Source organism: Megalobrama amblycephala, linkage group LG4 (genome assembly GCF_018812025.1).
Source record: "Megalobrama amblycephala isolate DHTTF-2021 linkage group LG4, ASM1881202v1, whole genome shotgun sequence".
In the NCBI taxonomy this organism is placed as follows: Eukaryota; Metazoa; Chordata; class Actinopteri; order Cypriniformes; family Xenocyprididae; genus Megalobrama; species Megalobrama amblycephala.
The window spans coordinates 52131424-52154735 of record NC_063047.1 but is presented as its reverse complement, the minus strand read 5'-3'; the positions used below and the strand labels follow the sequence as shown (position 1 = coordinate 52154735).

At 36.6% G+C, this 23312-nt stretch overlaps 1 protein-coding gene across 2 annotated transcripts in view; it reads right to left on the bottom strand.

The window, feature by feature from the left end:
* The window catches only part of LOC125267884 (leukemia inhibitory factor receptor), a 48873-nt gene extending 31991 nt beyond the window's left edge, over window positions 1-16882 (bottom strand). The window contains exons 1-10 of one of the 2 annotated variants that reach the window (XM_048189924.1): window positions 16594-16882; window positions 16440-16475; window positions 16008-16064; window positions 13577-13679; window positions 13278-13441; window positions 12898-13046; window positions 11400-11532; window positions 11001-11098; window positions 3489-3699; window positions 3154-3333 (exon numbers count right to left, since the gene is read on the bottom strand). In XM_048189924.1, the coding sequence (XP_048045881.1) occupies window positions 3154-3333; window positions 3489-3699; window positions 11001-11098; window positions 11400-11532; window positions 12898-13046; window positions 13278-13441; window positions 13577-13679; window positions 16008-16064; window positions 16440-16475; window positions 16594-16630 (1168 nt within the window). In that variant the 5' untranslated portion in view covers window positions 16631-16882. Of the gene's footprint in view, window positions 1-3153; window positions 3334-3488; window positions 3700-11000; window positions 11099-11399; window positions 11533-12897; window positions 13047-13277; window positions 13442-13576; window positions 13680-16007; window positions 16065-16439; window positions 16476-16593 lie in introns of those variants that run through there. The other variant, XM_048189925.1, reaches the window with a different exon arrangement.
* Between the last annotated feature and the right edge of the window lie 6430 nt (window positions 16883-23312).

The following is a 23312-nucleotide window of genomic DNA, read 5'->3' as shown; positions in this document are numbered from 1 at the left end:
GCTAACCTAAGTCTCTGAGATCCTGAGACCTTGCACTTCTGGAGACTCCAGGTAGGTTGCAGCTCTGGAAAATGGTGGCGCTGGAGACTAAAGGGTTCCTGATGGTTTCACACTTAATTCTTCACCTTAATTCTTAATTATTTTGCAGTTAACATGTGTCTTTTCTTTTCCACCTGTTTTTGTCTGACCCCGCTGACCCAATGAGCATTTTGCTGTCCCTTGGTCATGCTTTAACTTTGCAATTTCTAGTATTGCATTAGTATTGCGTCCTTCTCATGAGTATTTAATAATTTTTGACTTTTCAGTCTGAGTTAAATCTCTTTTTTGGCTCATTTTGCCTGTAAAAGAAAACTTGCCTAATAATTCTGCACACCTGAATATAAGGCATTTTTCATTTCCAGCCTTCATGAACAATTATATATCACTTATAAATGATTAAAAACAATATTAATAGTAGTTATTAAGATTGATGTGGATTGGAATTGGTAAAATGTGCTTGGGAAAAAAATATGATCAGAAAATCAACTTGCCTAATAATTCTGCACTCCCTGTACAGTCCAAAAGTTTGGAACCACTAAGATTTTTAATGTTTTTAAAAGAAGTTTCGTCTGCTCACCAAGGCTACATTTATTTAATTAAAAATACAGTAAAAAACAGTAATATTGTGAAATATTATTACAATTTAAAATAACTGTTTGCTATTTGAATATATTTCACAAAGAAAGGTATTCCTGTGATGGCAAAGCTGAATTTTCAGCATCATTACTCCAGTCTTCAGTGTCACATGATCCTTAAGAAATCATTCTAATATGTCAATTTGCTGCTCAAGAAACATTTAATGTGTACAATTGTACAAAATATTTGTGTACAATATTTTTTTTCAGGATTATTTGATGAATAGAAAGTTCAAAAGAACAGTGTTTATCTGAAATCTAATCTTTTGTAACATTATAAATGTCTTTACTGCCACTTTTGATTGATTTAATGCATCCTTGCTGAATAAAAGTATTAATTTCTTTAATTTCTTTTCAAAAAAATAAAAATAAAAATTCTTACTGACCCCAAACTTTTGAACGGTAGTGTATAATGCTACAGAAGCTTTGTATTTCAGATAAATGCTGTTCTTTTGAACTTTCTATTCATCAAGGAATCCTGAAAAAAAAAGTACACAACTGTTTTCAACATTGAAAATAATCATAAATGTTTATTGAGCAGCAAATCAGCATATTAGAATGATTTCTGAAAGATCATGTGACACTGAAGACTGGAGTAACGATGCTGAAAATTCAGCTTTGCATCACAGGTATAAATTACTTTGTCAAATATATTTAAATAGTACACAGTTATTTTAAATTGTAATAATATTTCACAATATTACTATGTAATATGTAAATGTAGCCTTGGTGAGCAGACGAAACTTCTTTTAAAAACATTAAAAATCTTAGTGGTTCCAAACTTTTGGACTGTACTGTATATATATATATATATATATATATATATATATATATATATATATATATATTAGGGCTGTCAAAATAACATGTTAATTTCGATTAATTAATCTGAGAAAAAAATAATGCGTTAAAAAAAATAACGCAGATTAATCCATTCCGTATTGACCTTTGAACCTGGAGCTGTTCTCGTGCGCGCAAGCTCTCCAGGTTCAAAGCGAGCTGTCTTCAAAGTAAGCACCGTCTTTGCACTCTCTCTACCTCACACATAATAATCTAAATCAACTGACACAATGCTAAAAGTTTGTAAGACCGAATCCATGTTTCACGAGGCGCATTCGGAGAATGTTTTTCCTGAATAACCGTTGTGAATAGTGCTCAAAAGAACGTCACCTCATCTTCTCTGACAGGTGCCCTGCACGTGCAGCGGACATAAACCACACTTTCAGTAAACAAAAAGAAAATCCTATCCAGTGGTGAAGTGTTTTCTGTGTTGACAAATCTTTTGCGATGTCCTAATGATTCGCACGCAACGCGTCAATGTCCGCTAATGTCCAATTCACGACCTAATGACTCATTTGAACAGATTCATTTTAATGAATCATGACAACAACTGATCGGTCCACACGGTCTATAATGAATCATTTACTCGAACAACTCTGAAATGAGAACACAAGTGTGCTTACCCGATTTAGCAAGAGTGGTTAGTAGTAAATTAGGCCTACCTATAAAATCAGTTAGTTTAGACTGAGGTGAAACCAGAACAAAGCAAGTTGTTGTTAACTAGGTGCATTCAATTGTATATGGTAGAAATTATATTATTAGTTAATATAACTTCTAAATGCTACTTTTTAATACTTTTCAGGTTTAGCAAAAAATCATCTTCTCTTGCAAAGCTATAAAATCACTTTTGTTTTTATGTTTTTTGTTTTTTTTGCAAAGAGGGCAAGAACGAATTACAGTGAGAGTGATGGGTACTTTATTGTCAGTATCGGGCTCACAGATCACATGGGTGGGGCACTTTTTACTGTTTGTGTGGATGACCATGTCTGTCACCACCGAAGACCATTTTTGACCCAGGAAAAACCCTGCATTGATTAATTTGAATTGAAATATTTAATACTTTCACAGCAAAAATTATGTATGCGATTAATTTAGATTAATTAATCACAGAGTATGTAATTAATTAGATTAAAATTTTTAATCGATTGACAGCCCTAATATATATATATATATATATATATATATATATATATATATATATATATATATATAGGAATAAGTGTCACAGAGAGAAATCCTGTAGATAATCATGACTGTGTGTCAAAGTCAGCAAGTCTTTTACAAATATAAAAAATTTACTGTAAGAAAGACAAGTTTAGGTCAAAAGGATCTTAAATTAATAATTAAAAACACTTTTTAACCTTGAGAAATATATTTGGAAATTTACTAAAATAATGATTAAGAAATATACATTATCTTGTATTAAAATATTGATTACTTCTTACAAGATATTTATACACTCTTGTTTATACCATAGCACGTTTTAGAGTTATCAAATCAATGATTACAACATAAAAACTAAAATTACATTCCTAAGAACTTTTTTCATCATTTTGGACATCCTTAGTGTCCTATTATACAAATATACTGTTATAAAGTTATTTCACCCTATTTATAGGAGAGTAAAAGGGAACAGTACTGCTCTCAGTTATGTCAGTTATTTCTCTGTGCGCCCGCTTCTCATAGAATGGTCGGAAAGCTGGTATCTGTCCTTTGGCCCACCACTCCACAGAATAACACACGCTAGAGACAGAGCTGCTCCAGGAGAGACTGAAACTGTTGTTTCTGGTTATGTTAACACTGAGCAGTCCAAATGAATCTAAAAAAAGAAAAGAAAAAAAGGTAAATAATACACAGCATTTTCAGCAGCTTGGCAAATACCCTCATAAAATATTCAAATATACAGCATTTACTCATTGGACATAGAGCAAACTTAACCAGAGTAGCATGCAGCAAAATATGAAAGCAATGTACCTCTCCACTCATCCATTTTCTCAATGGCTATGCTGGAAATGGGAGACGATCCAGCACTGTTTAAAGCCCTGACACTGATGCTGTATGCGGAGTAAGACAGGATCAGGTTGAGAGATGTATCTTTAATGTTGAAACTGTTCTGATTAATGGGTTCCCCGGATACTTTCCTTACTGTCACATTGTAGTCAGCCACAGCCTCACTGTTTGCATACTGGAAGAAAAGATGATCACCCTTGACAAATAATCATTATATGTACAGGATTCCATATGGGAAGTTTTTTTTTTTTTTTTTTTTGGAACCAATCTTAAAGGATCTTGGTAAAACTTTAGAATTTAGTTCCATTATTAATGAGTAACTGCACAGGAACAAATGTTTAAAGCATTATCAACATTCTAACATGGGCTTGTATTTTACTTAATATTTTTTAATAATATTTTCAACTCTAAAGTAAATATGCATATAATGTAGTTATTTTAATACATTTTAAATTGTTATTTTGTAAAAAAATAAAATAAAATAAAATAAATCAAAACCGACTTCCTAACCAAAATAAAATCAGATGCAGATGCCAATGCTGATGCCATGCTTGGTGACACCGGACAATCTCATAAAGAATGTTTTGTTGTAGCGGCTCTTGCATTTATGTCAGGAAGAGGACCATTTACATCTAAATGTAATTTAATTTGCACAGTACAAAACTTAAACATAGATTCCCTTTCGATACTGTTCACTCGCACTGCGTCAGTTCGCTGACGCTATGGGGAAAACTTTTTTCTCTGAATCCTAAAGCCTGATTGGTTCACATCTGTGCAACTGCACAGACAAATGGCATTTCAGACCGCCAGAAAAGGCAGGGTTGACTGCCTATAAAAGTCATGCAGAAATGCCATATCATCAGAATCTTTCTCCTTCAGCTCAAAGATCATCTCCTTGCTGACTCCGAAGACAACACAGAAGCCTTTTTACTGCAGCGGACTAACAGAGCTCACAGCTGACTCTCCCCTGCAGCTTAACGGCAAAAGCACAGAAAGAGCAATTTCTGTCTAAAAGAGAAGCGACGTTTGATGCAAAATTTTGTGTCCTGACTGTAGCTCGGACGAGCACCCCGAGTGCATCGCTTGCGGTGAAGCACCCACACCGTGGCGCTCACTGAGACCAGCTGCTCACACTGAGAACAAGAACTGCGCTGACAGCTCTGCAGCTGAGAATGACGCTTTTCCCTTGCGACTCTCAGGTGAGACTAATAGCATAGCATATTTCTAGAGCATCTTTTCACCAGAGTTTGTTTCAAAATGCCACAGTTTTGCCTCACTTTGCTTGCGGACCGCTTTCTTTAAGGCTGCCTCAGCACTACATAAAATGGCAGTGCTTCAAGTTCATCAGGCTAAGCTTCTCCATGACATGGATGAGTCTACCAAAGCCATCGCTGAGATTAAGGATGCTGATAGGTGAAGAGAGCCAGCTACTTCATTGCCTCCAGTCACTTTAAGGTGTCCCTGTCAACTCAACAGCGACCCAGGTCAGCCTCAGCGCCCATCCAGCCCCAGTTGAAAGTGGAGCCCGAAGTCAAGCCATGCCTCCACCCAGCCAAGACTGGACCCCGTGCAGCCAAAGCAGTCATGATGCCTCAGGACAGAGGAGGAAGCTGTTAAGTCCTACAGAGGCCGAACTACCCTCAAAGTGTGCCTGTCTTCCAGTCTCCTCTTAAGCTCAGGGTGCTTGAGACGATGTGTTTGTTGCCGGTTCTGGGCCCGCCCCAACAGTCTGCACATCCAAACCCCTTCTCACTGTTATAGTGAACCACACAAAATTTCTCCTCCTCTTAATGCTTTAACAGGCACCGTTCTCCTGTTTCAGCACAAGATGCAGCCTGTAGTACTTCAACCATTTGCCACTCGACTCCAGGCGTGGGAGCCCATTCCCAGAGTGTCAACCTGGATTTTGGTGATAACAGAACAAGGCTACTAGCTCCAATTTCGCTCACAGACCACCCAGCTTCATGAGTGTGATTCACACTTCAGTCTCAGCCAACAGCTGAGAAGAGCCAAAGTTCAGTCTCTGCAGGAAAAAGGCTTTGTGGAGAGAGTTCCCACAGAATGCAACAAGTCAGATTTTTACAGCTGCTATTTCCTTGTCCCCAAGAAGGATGGCGGCCCATCCTCAATCTGAATCATGCCCTCATGAGACATCTTTTCAGAATGCTAACTATAAAACAAATCCTCGTGCAGAATTCGCCCCGGGGATTGGTTTATATCAGTGGATCTGAAAGACGCATACTTTCATATCCAGATAGCCCCCATATAACAGGCTGTTCTTGAGATTCGCATTTGAGGGGGTCAAGTACCAATATACAGTCCTTCCATTCAGACTCTCTCTAGCACCGCATACTTTTACGAAGTGTGTAGATCTATGTATGTAGCTCTTTCCCCACTGAGATGGGAATCTGCATACTCAACTACATTGACGATTGACAGCTTATAGCCCAATCTGAATGAGAGCTATGCACCCACAGGTACCTGCTCCTCAGCCATCTGGAGAACCTGGGATTCAGGGTCAACTTTGGCAAGATCTCACTGCTCCCCAACCAACAAATTTCGTTCTTGGGGGCAGTTTTCGACTGGAGGCTAGGCTCTCTCAGGAGAGCGCCTTGAGAATCAGGAGCATGGTGGCTTCATTTGAGGCAGGGTCTCTTCTCCCCCTCAACAGGTTTCAGGAACTGTTGGACCTCATGACGGCAGCTTCTTCAGTCATTCCACTAGGCCTGCTCCACATGCCAACACAGCAGCTATGGTTCAAGGTCCATGTCCCACCTCGTGCGTGGTGTGCAGGCCAACACATTCTCAAGGAGACCCATGGCTGCGTCAAGGCCTTGGTCCTTTGGAAATCACACTGCTTTTATCAGAACAGGATAACGCTGGGTTCGATGGTCATGACAAATACCTCCAAAATGGGCTGGGACGACCCATGTTGGAATGGCACATCAACCACCTAGAAATGATCACAGTGATTCTGGCCTTCAAGGAGTTCCAGTAGGAACTCAGGGGTCATCATGTCCCAGTCCTCTCAGACAACAGGATGGGGATTGCTTTTATAAACCACCAAGGAGATTTCAGGTCTTGCCCTCTCCACAGACTGGCAAACTGTCTTCTCCTATGGGCACAGATGAACCTCTGCTCGGTGAGAGGGGTTCAGGTGCTGGGCTCCTCAAACATAGGAGCAGACATGCTGTCATGTGGCGGACCGGCCCCAGGGAACGGAGACTCCACCCCCAGGCGGTCAACATGGTCAGACAGATGTGGAGCTCTTCACAATGGAAGATAACTCCCGCTGCTAGATATAGTTTTCAAAGGAAATGGACGCGCTGGACCAGAAGTGGCCTCATCTGCACCTTAATGCGTCTCCTGTAGCCTTGCTGTAGCCCTGCGCCACCTGTAACCCTGCTCCCACAGGTTATCAGTAGGATCAGGGAAGACGTATGTTCAGTTCTTCTGGTGGCACCACACTTGGCCACCTTGGTTCCCAGAAATGGTCCAGCTGCTGTCAGCAGCCCCAAGGCCCATACCGAGAGAGACCTTCTCTCCCAGGCGAGACGGACAATTTGGCACCCCCAACCGGAGTTGTGGAACCTGTGTGTTTGGCCCCTTGACGAGAGCCACCAGGCCTTTCCCAGGGGGTCATGAGAACAATCTTGGAGGCAAGGGCCCCTTCCGCAAGGTGCCTTTACGCCCAGAAATGGTTTATTTTCTCAAGCTGTAGCTTTGCTTGGATACTTGACCCTACTAAATGTGATATTGTGTCACTTCTCATGTTTCAGCAGGAGATGCAGGATGGTGGGTGCGCCCCCTCCACACTAAAGGTGTATGTGGCAGCCATTGCGGCGAATCATGCTCTGATTGCTGGCCAATCGATTGGGAAACACGACCTGGTTATTAAGTTTCTCAGAGGGGCTAGGAGGATGAATTCTCCCCGTCCTTGTTTGGTCCCGTCATGAGACCTCTCCACAGTTCTTAGGGCACTTCAGTGCCCTCCCTTTTTTGCCACTCGAATCGATTGACCTCTATTCCCTCTCGCTTAAGACTGCCCTCTTGCTGACTTTACAGCAAGCTGGTGATCCACAGGCTCTATCTGTGGAACCATCCTGCCTTGAGTTTGGTCCTAACAACAGTAAAGTGGTCCTTAGGCCAAGAAAGTGTTGAAAGTGGTTTCTACCCCGCTCAGAACACAGGTGTTAGCACTATCAGAGCCAGGCACCTCATCCACTCTGTCCTGCCAGGGCCCTTAGAATGTATACCAAGCACTCTAGCCAATTTTGGCAGTCAGAGCAGCTGTTTGTTAGCTTCGGAGGTTGCAATAAATGCTGCCAGTTTCGAAGCAAAGGATTTCCATATGAATCGTAGTTGCAATAGCGCTGGCATACAAGTCCATTGACTTGTTGTGGCCCTTAGTCAGCGAACTGAAGTAATGCGAGTGAACTGTTTCGAAAGGGATAGTTAAGTATGTGCAATCCCAGGGATTGCACATACTCAGATACAAATGTATAGTATAATGCAATGTAAGTCGCTTTGGATAAAAGCGTCTGCCAAATGCATAAATGTAAATGTAAGGTTACTCACGTAACCCTAGTTCCCTGAGATAATGGGAATGAGCATTGCGTAGCTTGCTATGCTACTACACTGCACAGTGAGTCATTCTAGCCACTCCTCATATCTGAAGATATGGCACTTCTGCTTGACTTTTATAGGCAGTCAACCTTGCCTTTTCTGGCAGCCTTCCCCATAGTTTTCCCCATAGCGTCAGTGTACTGCCGCAATGCCCGTTCCTGTTATCTCAGGGAACCAGGGTTACGTGAGTAACCTTAAACATTTTAGAATATAAACTGCTTAATCTGCCATTTTCAGTAAGACTTACTAAATATGAAGAGTTTGTGTCCCTTCTATTGTGAGTTTAACTTTAATCATGCCCAACAGATACCTGTTTTAAAGCAGTGGGTGAGAAATTCACTACTTAATTTGCTTCATAAAAGCCTACTTTGAGATTCTGTTGACAAACATGTTTATAGTGCATTATTTTCAACGTGTTTATTGCTAGCCCTGCAAAAAATAGACATAGCGCAAGTAATTCATGTGCGATGTATCTGGTTGCCACGACAACCTTGTGCTTGCTGTTGCTCTATGCAATCAGTAAAGCCACTTGAATGGTACAGAGTATGAATTTGTAAGTTTACTATAGAAAAACTAAAATGTATTTAAATGTATGACTGACCAAATCGACTCAAATGTCAAGCTACACCTATTCATTCTAACAACTAATATTAACAAACAAGAAACTCTGATTAGTTATTTATTTATTTATTTATTCATTTGTTTGCTTTTACAATTGCTAGGACACATTTCTCAAAACTTGGGTTTCTTTTTCAAAACTCTTCACACAGCACAACAGCAGTAAATGTGAGCTAAACTGTGGGTAATTTATCATTTATCTTTGGCACAAAATGCATTTCAAATGGCATGACGTAATTTCTCACTCAGACACGGACACCACCAAAACTCTTCTCACAGTTCTCTTTAGTACAGTTTTCTTTCAGCTTGGCACAGCAATACATTTCACATTCAAAAGACACTAAAACTACCAAAACACTTTAACTCCTCCATAACAACAATCACACTTTTTTTCCCCACCCAACAATCACACTTTGTCACTAAAGACACTAAAAACACTAACAACAGGTAGCAGGAATCATTTTGTTCTGCAATGTTAATGTAACATATTCTTAAGTGATTTCTGATAAACTGTAGACAGGTGTCATTCTTGTTTTGTAAAGAAATTTTTACAAAAGCAGAAATAATTAGTGGAGCTTGTGTAGCAAGCATCACTATTATTATCTCATATACTTCTTTTTATTCTTCTTCTTGTTCTTCCGTACATATTATGGCATCTAACTCATCCTGCACTGTTTGTCGCAGACCATGAATGAGGTGTGAAATCATGCTGCTTATTGAGGACAACACTGCTATGACTTATAAGCAATCAGGCGTATGATGTTCATCCAGTGGGAGAAAAATCACATAGAATTAACATTGTACAAAAGTTCCTGACATCATATCTCCACATCAGAATTTCATAGAGACTTGTAGGTGAAATCATTTACCCAGCAAGCAGCCAATAAGCAGTGACATATAAAATTACATAGCCACGCCCTAACAACCAGTTACAGCACCCAAGCAACCACCCCATAGACTTAGATTGAAAAAGGGTGAGAGGGTTATCTGTGGATCAGAACATCATAGAGACAAATGGGTGACCTCTTTTCACACAGACTGGCAAGTAGTCTTTAAATATCACCCTGGAAACTTTCTAGCCACGCCATAGCAAACATTTAGAGCACCATGGCAACTGTATGGCAGCATGAATAAGCTATGTCTTAGCACCAGAACATCATACAGACACAGGGATTGGCTTTTTTCATTCAGACACACATCCATTCTATTACTTTTAACCTTGTAACAATCTAGGCACACTCTAGCAACCATTTACAGAACCCAGGAACTGTATGGAAGCATGGTTGTAAACCAGACTGTAGGTATCCCAATAGTAACTGCATAGTCACACCATAGCAACCACTTAGAGCAAGCTAGCAACCATCTACTGTAGCAACATAAACACACCATATCTCAGCATCAGAACATTGCACAGACTTGGGAGTTAGATTTCTAGCAATCATGCAAAAGATCCTAGTAACTGCCTAGTGCAGAATTTTGCAAGCACCTCTCAAATTTTCTTCAGAAAATATACATGTCTAGTTGTGTAGTGCTATTTTTTTTTTTTTTGGTCATTATTTTATGAGTGTCAAAGTGTGTTTGTTAGGTGAAAACCTTTGGGTCCAAGCATTTGTAAAAATAATAGTAATAGCACTGTTTTATGTAGTTCACTACTAGCTAACCAGTAACTACTTTTTCATACCTACCCAAGAACTACTAAGAAACTATATACACTTTCATTTCATTTCATTTCATTTCAATTAATGTGAAAATCAATAACATAGAGGACAGATTAAAATTTTAACCAGTACTTCAATTAATATTTAACCACTTACATAATATAATAGTAGACTTATGATTTGGGTAAGTTGTTAATGAATAGTACATTGTATCAGTTCTGTTATAGAACTATTTAACTTTGGATAATAATTGGCTCTAATTATACAATGGATAGTTGCCTGCAGTTTTCAAGACTTTAGTCGCATGGCCAATTTTCCATCATTCCTCTGAACTTTCCTTAGTCCCTTTTCTATTGTTAACATTATGTCACAGTGTGTAGTTCTTTGTTTTCGCTGGTATTCATTAAAAGTTATTTTAATCATCTTCTTGAGTTGATCGTCTTCTTGAGAGCAAAATATCTTGTCACACATTAAGCAATTTGAAAAAACAAACAAACAAAAAAAGCTGTTTGACCAGCATCTAAAATATACATTGACACCATAGATGGCCTTGGGAAATTAAATATCTTAGTACCTCCCACATCACGACCACTTTTCTCTGTCCTGCAGATATTAAATGCTTTTGTATATCGTCTTGAATTTCCCATTTGATTGATGGTGCATCTGTGAGCTCTGGAGAGGAAAGTCATTAAAAATACAGTGGTCAATTAAATATAAAAGTTAAAGTATGCATTTTTCTCTGCCACCAGCAGCACAAAATAGAATTGTTTGTTTGAGCGAAGCAGATGGGAACAACACTGTTTAATTAAACAATGGAAGATTTGTGTTTGAAGTGTTTGTAAATTGATCTGTTTCATAACCAAATTACACATTTCACTATTAAAAAAAAGTATACATTTTCAATAAAATACTGAAATCAGTAAATACACACATTTGTATTTAGCCACTTTGTAAACCCCTGTCATCAACTCACCCTGTGGGACCACGATGACCTCACTGAGAGGACACTGTGCACAGTTTGCATTGTGAACACAATGTATTTGCAACTCGTAGGACAGAGAAGTCAAATTCCATATAATAAATTCTCTGTTGTTTTTAGACACTTGCTGCAGAGAACAGAAGTACAAAATTAGGAGAAACAAGCATTTACATCTCTAGTGTCAGTTGCCAGTAGCAAATTTTAATATAAGCCCTATATAGTGTAAAAGGTTTGAGGGTTTAAAGGATGGATGGATGGATGATGGATGGATGGATGTGCAATGTACTAGCTGAAGGCCCTTGGGCCTAATGTATAAATGTTTTCTATGCATAAAATTACCATCTATACACACATTTCAACTGAGGTGTGTGACTCCAGTGACCAAGTAATAAACATACCGAATGCTATTTTCTAAAAACAGTATACAAAAATGTGGCAGTCTAATCAAGTCATGAATAATGAGAGATTTCATTTCAGTCGTCACTCTTAAAACAAAGGCAAAGCACATTACATTGTAGGTTGTAGTCTGTTTGTATACTGCTTATTTTGGCAAATATAGTAGGTTGTGGAGGTATTTCATAAATATAAAATGTAGCTCATAGATGGAAATAGATATAAATTCAGATCAGAACTGATCCAGGTGTAATATTCCTTATAACTAAATGAAAAAAATATAAGATACTCATATTGTATAGTTTGTGCTTACGCATTCTTTTGGGGTTTAAACCCAGACAAAGGTTTGTAAAAGTGGCCCCAGATCTTTAACCACAAAGCCACACCACACCCTAGTATACAGTGCTTTCTCAGCTCTACACTGGCCCACACTCTATTACTGTAATCTTCAGGATCAGGGCTTAACCAGTGCTGAGAACAAACACACCCAAGATATTCATAAGTGTGAGGTCAAAAAAAAATCATCATTTTGCACTCATCTGACATAAGGACGGGTAAATTATTTAATGTGTGCTAGCTAAGATACAATTGTAATTGATTTGATTTTATAGATATGTATAATTATTCATAATGAAAATTTACTAATTTACACATGGATGTCACAATGTGTGCTATTTGTTTAGGAAATAATATGCTCTTATTAAGGTAATAAATGTCCTTGAAAATTAATTCCACAATGTGAATATTGTTCCCCCGGGCTATTAAGTTGACAAAATAAGTTGCACATGAGCTTATTTTAAATATGTGGATATGCAGGATAAAATAAAGTGACATAATGATTGTAGCAAGTGCATCCTGAAATACTCTGAAATGGCAGGGTGCAATTATCAAAACAATCTCACGAGAAAACGTAAATAGGTGTCGATTTTGTATCAATTTGTACAAAAACACACAATTATTAGAAAAAAGTAAGCATGAAGGCCCACCACTAATCCCACCCCTAAACATACCCGTCACTGGAGCGTAAGCAGATTAGCCACCAATTCACCAAAATGTAAAACAGTAAAATTGCCATAAGATTGTGTTAGTTGTTACTGACCTCTTTCCACATTGTAGCGCTGAATTCTCTATATTTTACAAAGAATTTTTCAATATATGTTCTTTCATCTCCCCAGTCCACTTCAACAGACAAATGGCCTGAGCTTCTTTTAAAAGTTACGTTCTGTTTTGAAGGAGGACCACACCTTGCTGAAATGAAAGAAAACATAAAATATTCTAATTCGGAATCACATACGAACCTGTGGAAATTTCTGTCTGGTAACAGAATTGTCAATCAGTTTTTTACTACTATTAACATTTCTAGTAATTTCCGAGTAACTTTAAGCAATCAATCAAATCTACTTAAGATCAGAGGTTAGAAATCTTATAAAATCTTAATAAATTGAAAATTATTTATATTAATATTGTTGAATAACATACTCAACTGTGATGAATTTCCACTGAAGTATTTGTAGCTGCACCTGCTCTGATCTTCAGTGTTTGCAATTACGTGAGCTATTAATTTCCCACCTATCACATCAAAGGTATCGGAAATCCATGCATTTGCATTCTTCTTATGTACAGTTACACATCTGCATTTCCTCCTTCAAAGGAAACAAACAGTGTGGGTTATCGGGTGGAGAAGTTGTACATTACCTTTCACATTTGATATTAGGAAGTATCTAACAATATCTAGAAAGTAGATATCATCTTATTTCTCACTTCTTAAATACACTTACTGTAGTGCATAGAGTGTTGATATGTTTCCTTCATTTTTCCATTCACAGATGTACACACCATCAGATTTAGTATGTTTCATGAAGCATGTCAAATCATAGACTCCTAATAAATGAGAAATATTCACTGATAATATAAACAAAAATGAATGTCACTTTCTACAGATACTTGTACAACAAATACTCTTAAAAAATGAAACAAAGAAGTGCTTAACTTTTGGAAAATATTGTTCATCCAACAGTGGTTTTATTTTCTATTCATTTTCTAGATTTGCATTTTTCCCCAAAAAAATAAAACAAAACAAACAAACACTGTAACTCAGCAGAGGATAATTATATTGACAGCAAATGTTTCGTTTGTAGTTACTTATACAGGTGCTGGTCATATAATTAGAATATCATCAAAAAGTTGATTTATTTCACTAATTCCATTCAAAAAGTGAAACTTGTATATTATATTCATTCATTACACACAGACTGATCTATTTCAAATGTTTACTTCTTTTAATTTAGATAATTTTAACTGACAACTAAGGAAAATCCCAAATTCAGTATCTCAGAAAATTAGAATATTGTGAAAAGGTTCAATATTGAAGACACCTGGTGCCACACTCTAATCAGCTATTTAACTCAAAACATCTACAAAGGCCTTTAAATGGTCTCTCAGTCTATTTCTGTAGGCTACACAATCATGGGGAAGACTGCTGACTAGACAGTTGTCCAAAAGACGACCACTGACACCTTGCACAAGGAGGGCAAGACACAAAAGGTCATTGCAAAAGAGGCTGGCTGTTCACAGAGCTCTGTGTCCAAGCACATTAATAGAGAGGTGAAGGGAAGGAAAATAGGTGGTAGAAAAAAGTGTACAAGCAATAGGGATAACCGCACCCTAGAGAGGATTGTGAAACAAAACCCATTAAAAAATGTGGGGGAGATTCACAAAGAGTAGACTGCAGCTGGAGTCAGTGCTTCAAGAACCACTACGCACAGACGTATGCAAGACATGGGTTTCAGCTGTCGCATTCCTTGTGTCAAGCCACTCTTGAACAACAGACAGCATCAGAAGCGTCTCGCCTGGGCTAAAGACAAAAAGGACTGGACTGCTGCTGAGTGGTCCAAAGTTATGTTCTCTGATGAAAGTAAATTTTGCATTTCCTTTGGAAATCAGGGTCCCAGAGTCTGGAGGAAGAGAGGAGAGGCACACAATCCATGTTGCTTGAGGTCCAGTGTAAAGTTTCCACAGTCAGTGATGGTTTGGGGTGCCATGTCATCTGCTGGTGTTGGTCCAATGTGTTTTCTGAGGTCCAAGGTCAACACCGCCATATACCAGGAAGTTTTAGAGCACTTCATGCTTCCTGCTGCTTACCAACTTTATGGGGATGCAGATTTCATTTTCCAACAGGACTTGGCACCTGCACACAGTGCCAAAGCTGCCAGTACCTGGTTTAAGGACCATGATATCCCTGTTCTTAATTGGCCAGCAAACTCGCCTGACCTTAACCCCATAGAAAATCTATGGGGTATTGTGAAGAGGAAGATGCGATATGTCAGACCCAACAATGCAGAAGAGCTGAAGGCCACTATCAGAGCAACCTGGGCTCTCATAACACCTGAGCAGTGCCACAGACTGATCGACTCCATGCCACGCCACACTGATGCAGTAATTCAGGCAAAAGGAGCCCCAACTAAGTATTGAGTGCTGTACATGCTCATACTTTTCATGTTCATACTTTTCAGTTGGCCAAGATTTCTAAAAATCCTTTCTTTGTATTGGTCTTATTTAATATTATAATTTTCTGAGATACTGAATTTGGGATTTTCCTTAGTTGTCAGTTATAATCATCAAAATTAAAAGAAATAAACATTTGAAATATATCAGTCTGTGTGTAATGAATGAATATAATATACAAGTTTCACTTTTTGAATGGAATTAGTGAAATAAATTTCAACTTTTTGATGATATTCTAATTATATGACCAGCACCTGTATTTTCCATTGATTAAAATCAAAATATTTAACAGTCAAATTTGTCATTTGGGTTTATTTTGTCATTTCATCTGGCTCAATCAGACAATGGTGTGTGGAGTTAGCGTAAATAGCAAGACAGGCTATTTGCCCTTAGTGTAAACAGACACTCTACAGAAAAAAACAGTGATCCTTCAATTGTGGCAACTTAAACTATGCCTCATCCAAAGAACAGTTGAATATGTTTTATTGAAACACTGGCCTTTAAAATGTTTGCTTTGCCATGTTTCCAAACTCACAACATTTTCTCCAACAATTTAGTGGGGATATAAAACCAAAAGACGAGTCATTGTACACTTATTAGAAATAAAGTAACATTTATGTTATACCAAGAACAAGTATTCTAGTTTTCGGCCTACTGAATAAAAAGACATAGCTTACATCATTTGTGGAAATGGTAATTTCTTACCTTCTGTGTTGTTACATTTATCTTTCAATAAGTTCACGTTTTGGCAGTCACAGGATGCTGTTAAGTTTAAATGAAAAGCTGTGTTTGTCATTTATCTTCTGGACAATGACTATAAATGAGAATATTTGAAGTTCCACAGATTGTTTTTTTAATGTTGCAAACTCCACATGTTTGTGTAATCCAGCATGTTTTGAAATGTTTTAAAGATCATATTTTAAAGATCATATTGGGCTTAAATGGAAAAAAAGAAAATCTGTACAAAGATACGTATCTCTGTTTTATTTCTAAAAACAGAATGTGTAGTTCTTTTTTTTTTTTTTTTTTTTTTTTTTTTTACAGGTTTAAGCAGGAAAAAAAGCAATGTGTGGGATCAATGTGGTCTCGAACTCAAACCCAGTATAAACACACAACACTAATGTCCAACTTACTGACCTGTTGACGCTTCGGTTGTACAGAGAGATATGAAACCTGAAATATTAATAAACCTACTGAAATAACATCACTTTAGCAATAATATCAATGAAATGATATACTACGACATATTTTCGTATAAATACTTGCTTGAAATTATAGCTAAAGCACATACCCAGAGTGAAGTAAAATGCAGCTGAGCACTTGCGCATTGTCGGAGCCGCTTGACAGTCTGCTCATCGTACTTACGCATAACTAACGGAAGAGTGAGGGGTATTCCCATCACTCAAGAAACTACAGCGCAACAGGTCCTCTTGAACTCTCATAGGCTGTTTCAGAAGTTAGAACCTAGTGAACTGCCTACCTAGACAGCATATCTGGACAACGTTTAGACGCGCGAGGAATTTTGGCCATTATAGGCGCCAACCAATGCTGGCACCCGGCAGAAACTCAGCTGATTCACCACAGAGTTCATCCGCTTATGTGGTCGTGCTAATGTGCTCTTTTAAGTACGTCACAGAACCAGAATAAATGTCACCAATATATATATATATATATATATATATATATATATATATATATATATATATATATATATATATGTGTGTGTGTGTGTGTGTGTGTGTGTGTGTGTGTGTGTGTGTGTGTGTGTGTGTGAAATTGTGAAATTGATGACATTATTCTGGTTCTGGTTGATATATAGCCTATATATATATGTGTGTGTGTGTGTGTGTGTGTGTGTATGTATGTATGTATGTATGTATACACACACAATGAAAGTCACTGACAAATTCTACAAAAAATGTATGAAACATTTCTGACATATATAGCTTGTACAGAAAAACAGTTTCACTTCTGCAAACTCAGAATAGAAGTAACATTTTGAACTTTAGATGCATGTAACTTGACACTTGAAATCACTTGAGAACTTTCCTTTTAATTTTCTCACTAAACTGTGGATTTGTCAACCCTAAATCACATTTTACAGCATTTTTATAACAAATGTTGACTGGTATCACTTGAAACAAAAGGTATAGAATTATACAGACTGATGTTTATTTTTTTGGTATGGGAAGACCTGATGAGTGTTGTGCCACAAGTCTGTGTGTGTGTGTGTGTGTGTGTGTGTGTGTGTGTGTGTGTGTGTATGTGTGTGCGTGCATACGTGTGGTTCAGGTATACCCTATGTTAAGGGGACAAAATGTCCCCACAAATATGGTATTATCCAAAATCCTTGTCCTTGAAAATTTAAAAATGCAGAAAGTTTTTTTTTTGTGATGGGTAGCTTTATGGTTAGGGGATAGAATATACAGATTGTTCAGTATGTCTATGGAATGTCCCCATGAAGCATGAAAACCATCACTACAGATCTGGGCCAAATATATACCTATTAACTTCATTATTTCAGAACTTCATTTTTAATGTTTATACGTTTATAGTTCCCAATTTGTTTACAGTACCCACCAAATAACCAATAAGTAGAGACTATTAAATAGTTAAATGGGACATACGTCTGTTAAATAGTTAAATGGGACATATTTATATATATAATCTCATGGAAAAAGTTCAGTTGTTGTTTACTATGTTCACCGTTGTGAACAAGCAACATAACAAGTGTGTGGTGGGAACTTGTTTTTTTAAGGGAACAAGCACTTTTCTTAGATTACTCTAAGGCCCTTGAACCTTTTGAGAAATGAGTGAACGGTTTCACATGACAGATCTAAGACGAACTGTGAAGTTCACTTCTTTGCTTCTGTAAGAGCTTTCAAGGAAACATATTTTCAGTTTGATGTTAGAAATCCTAATGTTGACTAAAGATCTTATGCCTTTCTATATTTAAAAGTCAATGTTTCTATATAAAAAAAAAAAAACTGCATATGTGAAGTGAATATAGACCTATTTCAAGCTTATTAATATTAGTTAATATCATTAATAATAAAATTAAAATCAGAAGAACATATTCTTACAAAAACAAATCCAGTCTATAAAACAGCACAAAATCAGGATGAACAAACAGTTCTTTCTAAATAATGCATTTGGCAGTTATACAGTTACTAGATACTGTACTAGAGAACATGTGGTATGGGAACTGTGAGATGTTAAATATCTCTCTTTCTCCAACATGCACACACACACACACACACACACACACACATACAGGAAGAGACATGTTCACACTTCAGAGACTTCAACGTTGGGAGGCCCGACGTAGGAAACACATTGCAGTGTAACACTTAATGCTTGTGACTTCTTAACAGTATCTACACATTTCAGTTACTAACACCGAAAAGACATCCAGGCAAAACTTGATGTCCATGACATCTACACATGTTTCACAATTTCTGTTAGATACATTGTGCAGAAGTTGGGGACTTCTAACTGCCTGCAATGTTGTTTATATATAAAAGTTACCCATTACAGGAGTCAAGAGAGTTTTTACCCAACTTGTTGCTAAGAGCTCATGGAACATGTGACAGCGCGAACAACGCCAACCACACGATGATCAAGGAGTTTGATAAAAATGTGTAGAAACCATGAACATCCTTTCATATTGTTTACATGGCACACTTCATTCTGAGAAATGAATGTGAGCAAGATTGAAATATTAAATTTCCTTTGCATATTCCAAGTTTGTTCCGACGTCTTGGTATAACATCAAAATGTGAGTCAGCCATTTGTGTTAGTCTGCTTGACAAAAACATATAGTTCAGTCAAAGGGACATTTACAGGAAACTGGTCATATATTGAGAGTGGTGTACAGCACAGTTTTAAAATCCCCCACCTGTATGTTTATCTATATTTTTACTACTCATCTCTTTGATCACCTGACGAATGGAAGACGATGGTCTTGATCCCTGTCTTAGATAAGAGTGTGTGGGCTGTTTTTCTCTGTGTGATGTGTGTTTAGCTGATTTCAGTTGATTTCATTTTTGGTAAAGGTCGAGGCTGAATCAACATCTTTTCAGAATAGTACAATGATTGTGAGATGATAATGAAAGTGAAAAAAATTCTGAAAGTATTCAGACCGGTACATTTTCAGTAAATTTGCAGTTATCAAAAATTTGGTTTTTACTTTGTCATTATGGGGTATGAAGTGTAGATTGACTTTTTTTTTGTTTTGTTTTTTTGTTTTTTTTTTCATGCATTTTAGCATAAGGCTGCATCAACATTAACAGCTTTCTGAATCCACTCTAAATATGCTGTGCACTCAAACTGCTTCAGATATATCTCATAAGTTAAATCAATTGTTTTTAATAAACCCTAACTGCTAACCCTAAACCAATGCAAAAAAAAAAAAAAAAACCATTTAAATTGCACACCACTGTGTAAATTCAATGTTTTCCCCCAGTGTTTTATATCCTTATCAAAAAGTTGGACTTTAGATCATATTATTTGGAATAGCACAAGCCATTACAGTCATATAATCAAACTATTGTAGATGAGCGCCATCTGTTGTGAAGTAAGTGTAACAAACTAGCTATTGTACTTTTGTAGTGTAAAATGTCACAGTATACAGTTGCATCCTTTGAATTTAATGTGCATAATGTTGGCAGTTTTTGCCCTATATAATGTTCCTATTTTTTATACTATTAAGACTATCTGATTTTAACTGTGAACCCAAATAAAGTATTTAAGTATATTTTAATCCAAATAAAGTATTTAAATGTGAGTTTTATGTCTTGGCATGTGATTGACAGAGCTACAGAGTCAATCTATAAATCTTTCAGTGATTTATAAGTTTTAGTTAGTAATTTCAGGTGTGGTACAGCTGCCTGATGAATATTAGACCAAACACTTGCTGATTAATAGATCACAGAGCACCTCCCATTGCTTTTTAAAATGTATAAGGGACTTGGTTCTCTTAATACTGTGGGGATATTAAATCAAAGAAGATGATAGGATATGATAGAGCAAAAAAGAAAAAGAAAAAAGTTTTGACAACAATTTTACATTTTTTTATTTGTTTTTTACAATTACCTTGTGGTTTTACAAACCCGATTCCAAAAAAGTTGGGACACTGTACAAATTGTGAATAAAAAAGGAATGCAATAGTTTACAAATCTCATAAACTTAAATGTTATTCACAATAGTATATATATAACATATCAAATGTTGAAAGTGAGACATTTTGAAATGTCATGCCAAATATTGGCTCATTTTGGATTTCATGAGAGCTACACATTCCAAAAAAGTTGTGACAGGTAGCAATAAGAGGCCGGAAAAGTTAAATGTACATATAAGGAACAGCTGGAGGACCAGTTTGCAACTTATTAGGTCAATTGGCAACATGATTGGGTATAAAAAGAGCCTCTCAGAGTGGCAGTGTCTCTCAGAAGTCAAGATGGGCAGAGGATCACCAATTCCCCCAATGCTGCAGTGAAATATAGTGGAGCAATATTAGAAAGGAGTTTCTCAGAGAAAAATTGAGTCTGAAGTTATCATGATCTACAGTGCATAATATCATCCAAAGATTCAGAGAATCTGGAACAATCTCTGTGCGTAAGGGTCAAGTTCGGAAAACCATACTGGATGCCCGTGATCTTCGGGCCCTTAGACGGCACTGCATCACATACAGGAATGCTACTTTAATGGAAATCACAACATGGGCTCAGGAATACTTCCAGAAAACATTGTTGGTGAGCACAATCCACCGTGCTATTTGCCGTTGCCGGCTAAAACTCTATAGGTCAAAAAAGAAGCCATATCTAAACATGATCCAGAAGTACAGGCGTTTTCTCTGGGCCAAGGCTCATTTAAAATGGACTGTGGCAAAGTGGAAAACGGTTCTGTGGTCAGACGAATCAAAATTTGAAGTTCTTTTTGGAAAACTGGGATGCCATGTCATCCAGACTAAAGAGGACAAGGACAACCCAAGTTGTTATCAGCGCTCAGTTCAGAAGCCTGCATCTCCGATGGTATGGGGTTGCATGAGTGCTTGTGGCATGGGCAGCTTGCACATCTGGAAAGGCACCATCAATGCTGAAAGGTATATTCAAGTTCTAGAACAACATATGCTCCCATCCAGACGTCGTCTCTTTCAGTGAAGACCTTGCATTTTCCAACATGACAATGCCAGACCACATACTGCATCAATTACAACATCATGGCAGCGTAGAAGAAGGATCCGGGTACTGAAATGGCCAGCCTGCAGTCCAGATCTTTCACCCATAGAAAACACCCATGGCACATCATAAAGAGGAAGATGCGACAAAGAAGACCTAAGTCAGTTTTGTCACGTTGTAACTGTCTTTTTACTCAAAAAAAAAAAAAAAAAAAAAAACAGCATGTGGCATATGTGCAAGAGAGTTAATACAACTGTATACAATTTACACAATAACTGAATGCACATAGCTTGCTGATCAAAACTGATGAGTTGATTCTCAGTGAAGTTGCCACACTCTTTACAACTTCTAAACATTCTTTTTGTACTATTGACTTTTCAAGTTTTACCTACCATTGAAATCTGTATCTAAAATATATATATATATTTTCAATAATATATATATATATATATATATATAGTACAGTCCAAAAGTTTGGAACCACTAAGATTTTTAATGTTTTTAAAAGACGTTTCGTCTGCTCACCAAGGCTACATTTATTTAATTAAAAATACAGTAAAAAACAGTAATATTGTGAAATATTATTACAATTTAAAATAACTGTGTACTATTTAAATATATTTGACAAAGTAATTTATTCCTGTGATGCAAAGCTGAATTTTCAGCATCGTTACTCCAGTCTTCAGTGTCACATGATCCTTCAGAAATCATTCTAATATTCTGATTTGCTGCTCAATAAACATTTATGATTATTTTCAATGTTGAAAACAGTTGTGTACTTTTTTTTTTTCAGGATTCCTTGATGAATAGAAAGTTCAAAAGAACAGCATTTATCTGAAATACAAAGCTTCTGTAGCATTATACACTACCGTTCAAAAGTTTGGGGTCAGTAAGAATTTTTATTTTTATTTTTTTGAAAAGAAATTAAAGAAATGAATACTTTTATTCAGCAAGGATGCATTAAATCAATCAAAAGTGGCAGTAAAGACATTTATAATGTTACAAAAGATTAGATTTCAGATAAACACTGTTCTTTTGAACTTTCTATTCATCAAATAATCCTGAAAAAAAATATTGTACACAAATATTTTGTACAATTGTACACATTAAATGTTTCTTGAGCAGCAGATCAGCATATTAGAATGATTTCTGAAGGATCATGTGACACTGAAGACTGGAGTAATGATGCTGAAAATTCAGCTTTGCCATCACAGGAATAAATTACTTTGTGAAATATATTCAAATAGAAAACAGTTTAAATTGTAATAATATTTCACAATATTACTGTTTTTACTGTATTTTTAATTAAATAAATGTATATATATATATATATATATATATATATATATATATATATATATATATATATATATATATATATATATATATATATATATATATATATAATGTTTTTTTTTTTTTAAATGCTAATGAGCTAAAGTGATAGAGAAAAACTAAAAATTACATTTCCCCCCCAGGTTCACACAGGCATCCTATCAGATAACCACAGGTTGTAGTTCATCATATAAACTATTATAACTATTATAAAAAACTTTTGTCATGATTTTAAACAATGTATCTATTTTTACTATTTGAAACCTAACAAATCTTCCTTCGAAATGTTTTTCGTGACAAGAGTGACTGAGATCTTCTTTAAAATAAATGCTATGTGATATTATGTTAAACAATGCAAAGTCATGCATGTAGTGCACAATAAAGCCAAATCACTACATTTAAATTTAAAATTATGAAAATAATTAGTTTCATGTCGAAACGCCTCTTCCAATGTGATAACGGATGTAGCATGTGACAGTTTCACTTTTTTTCATAA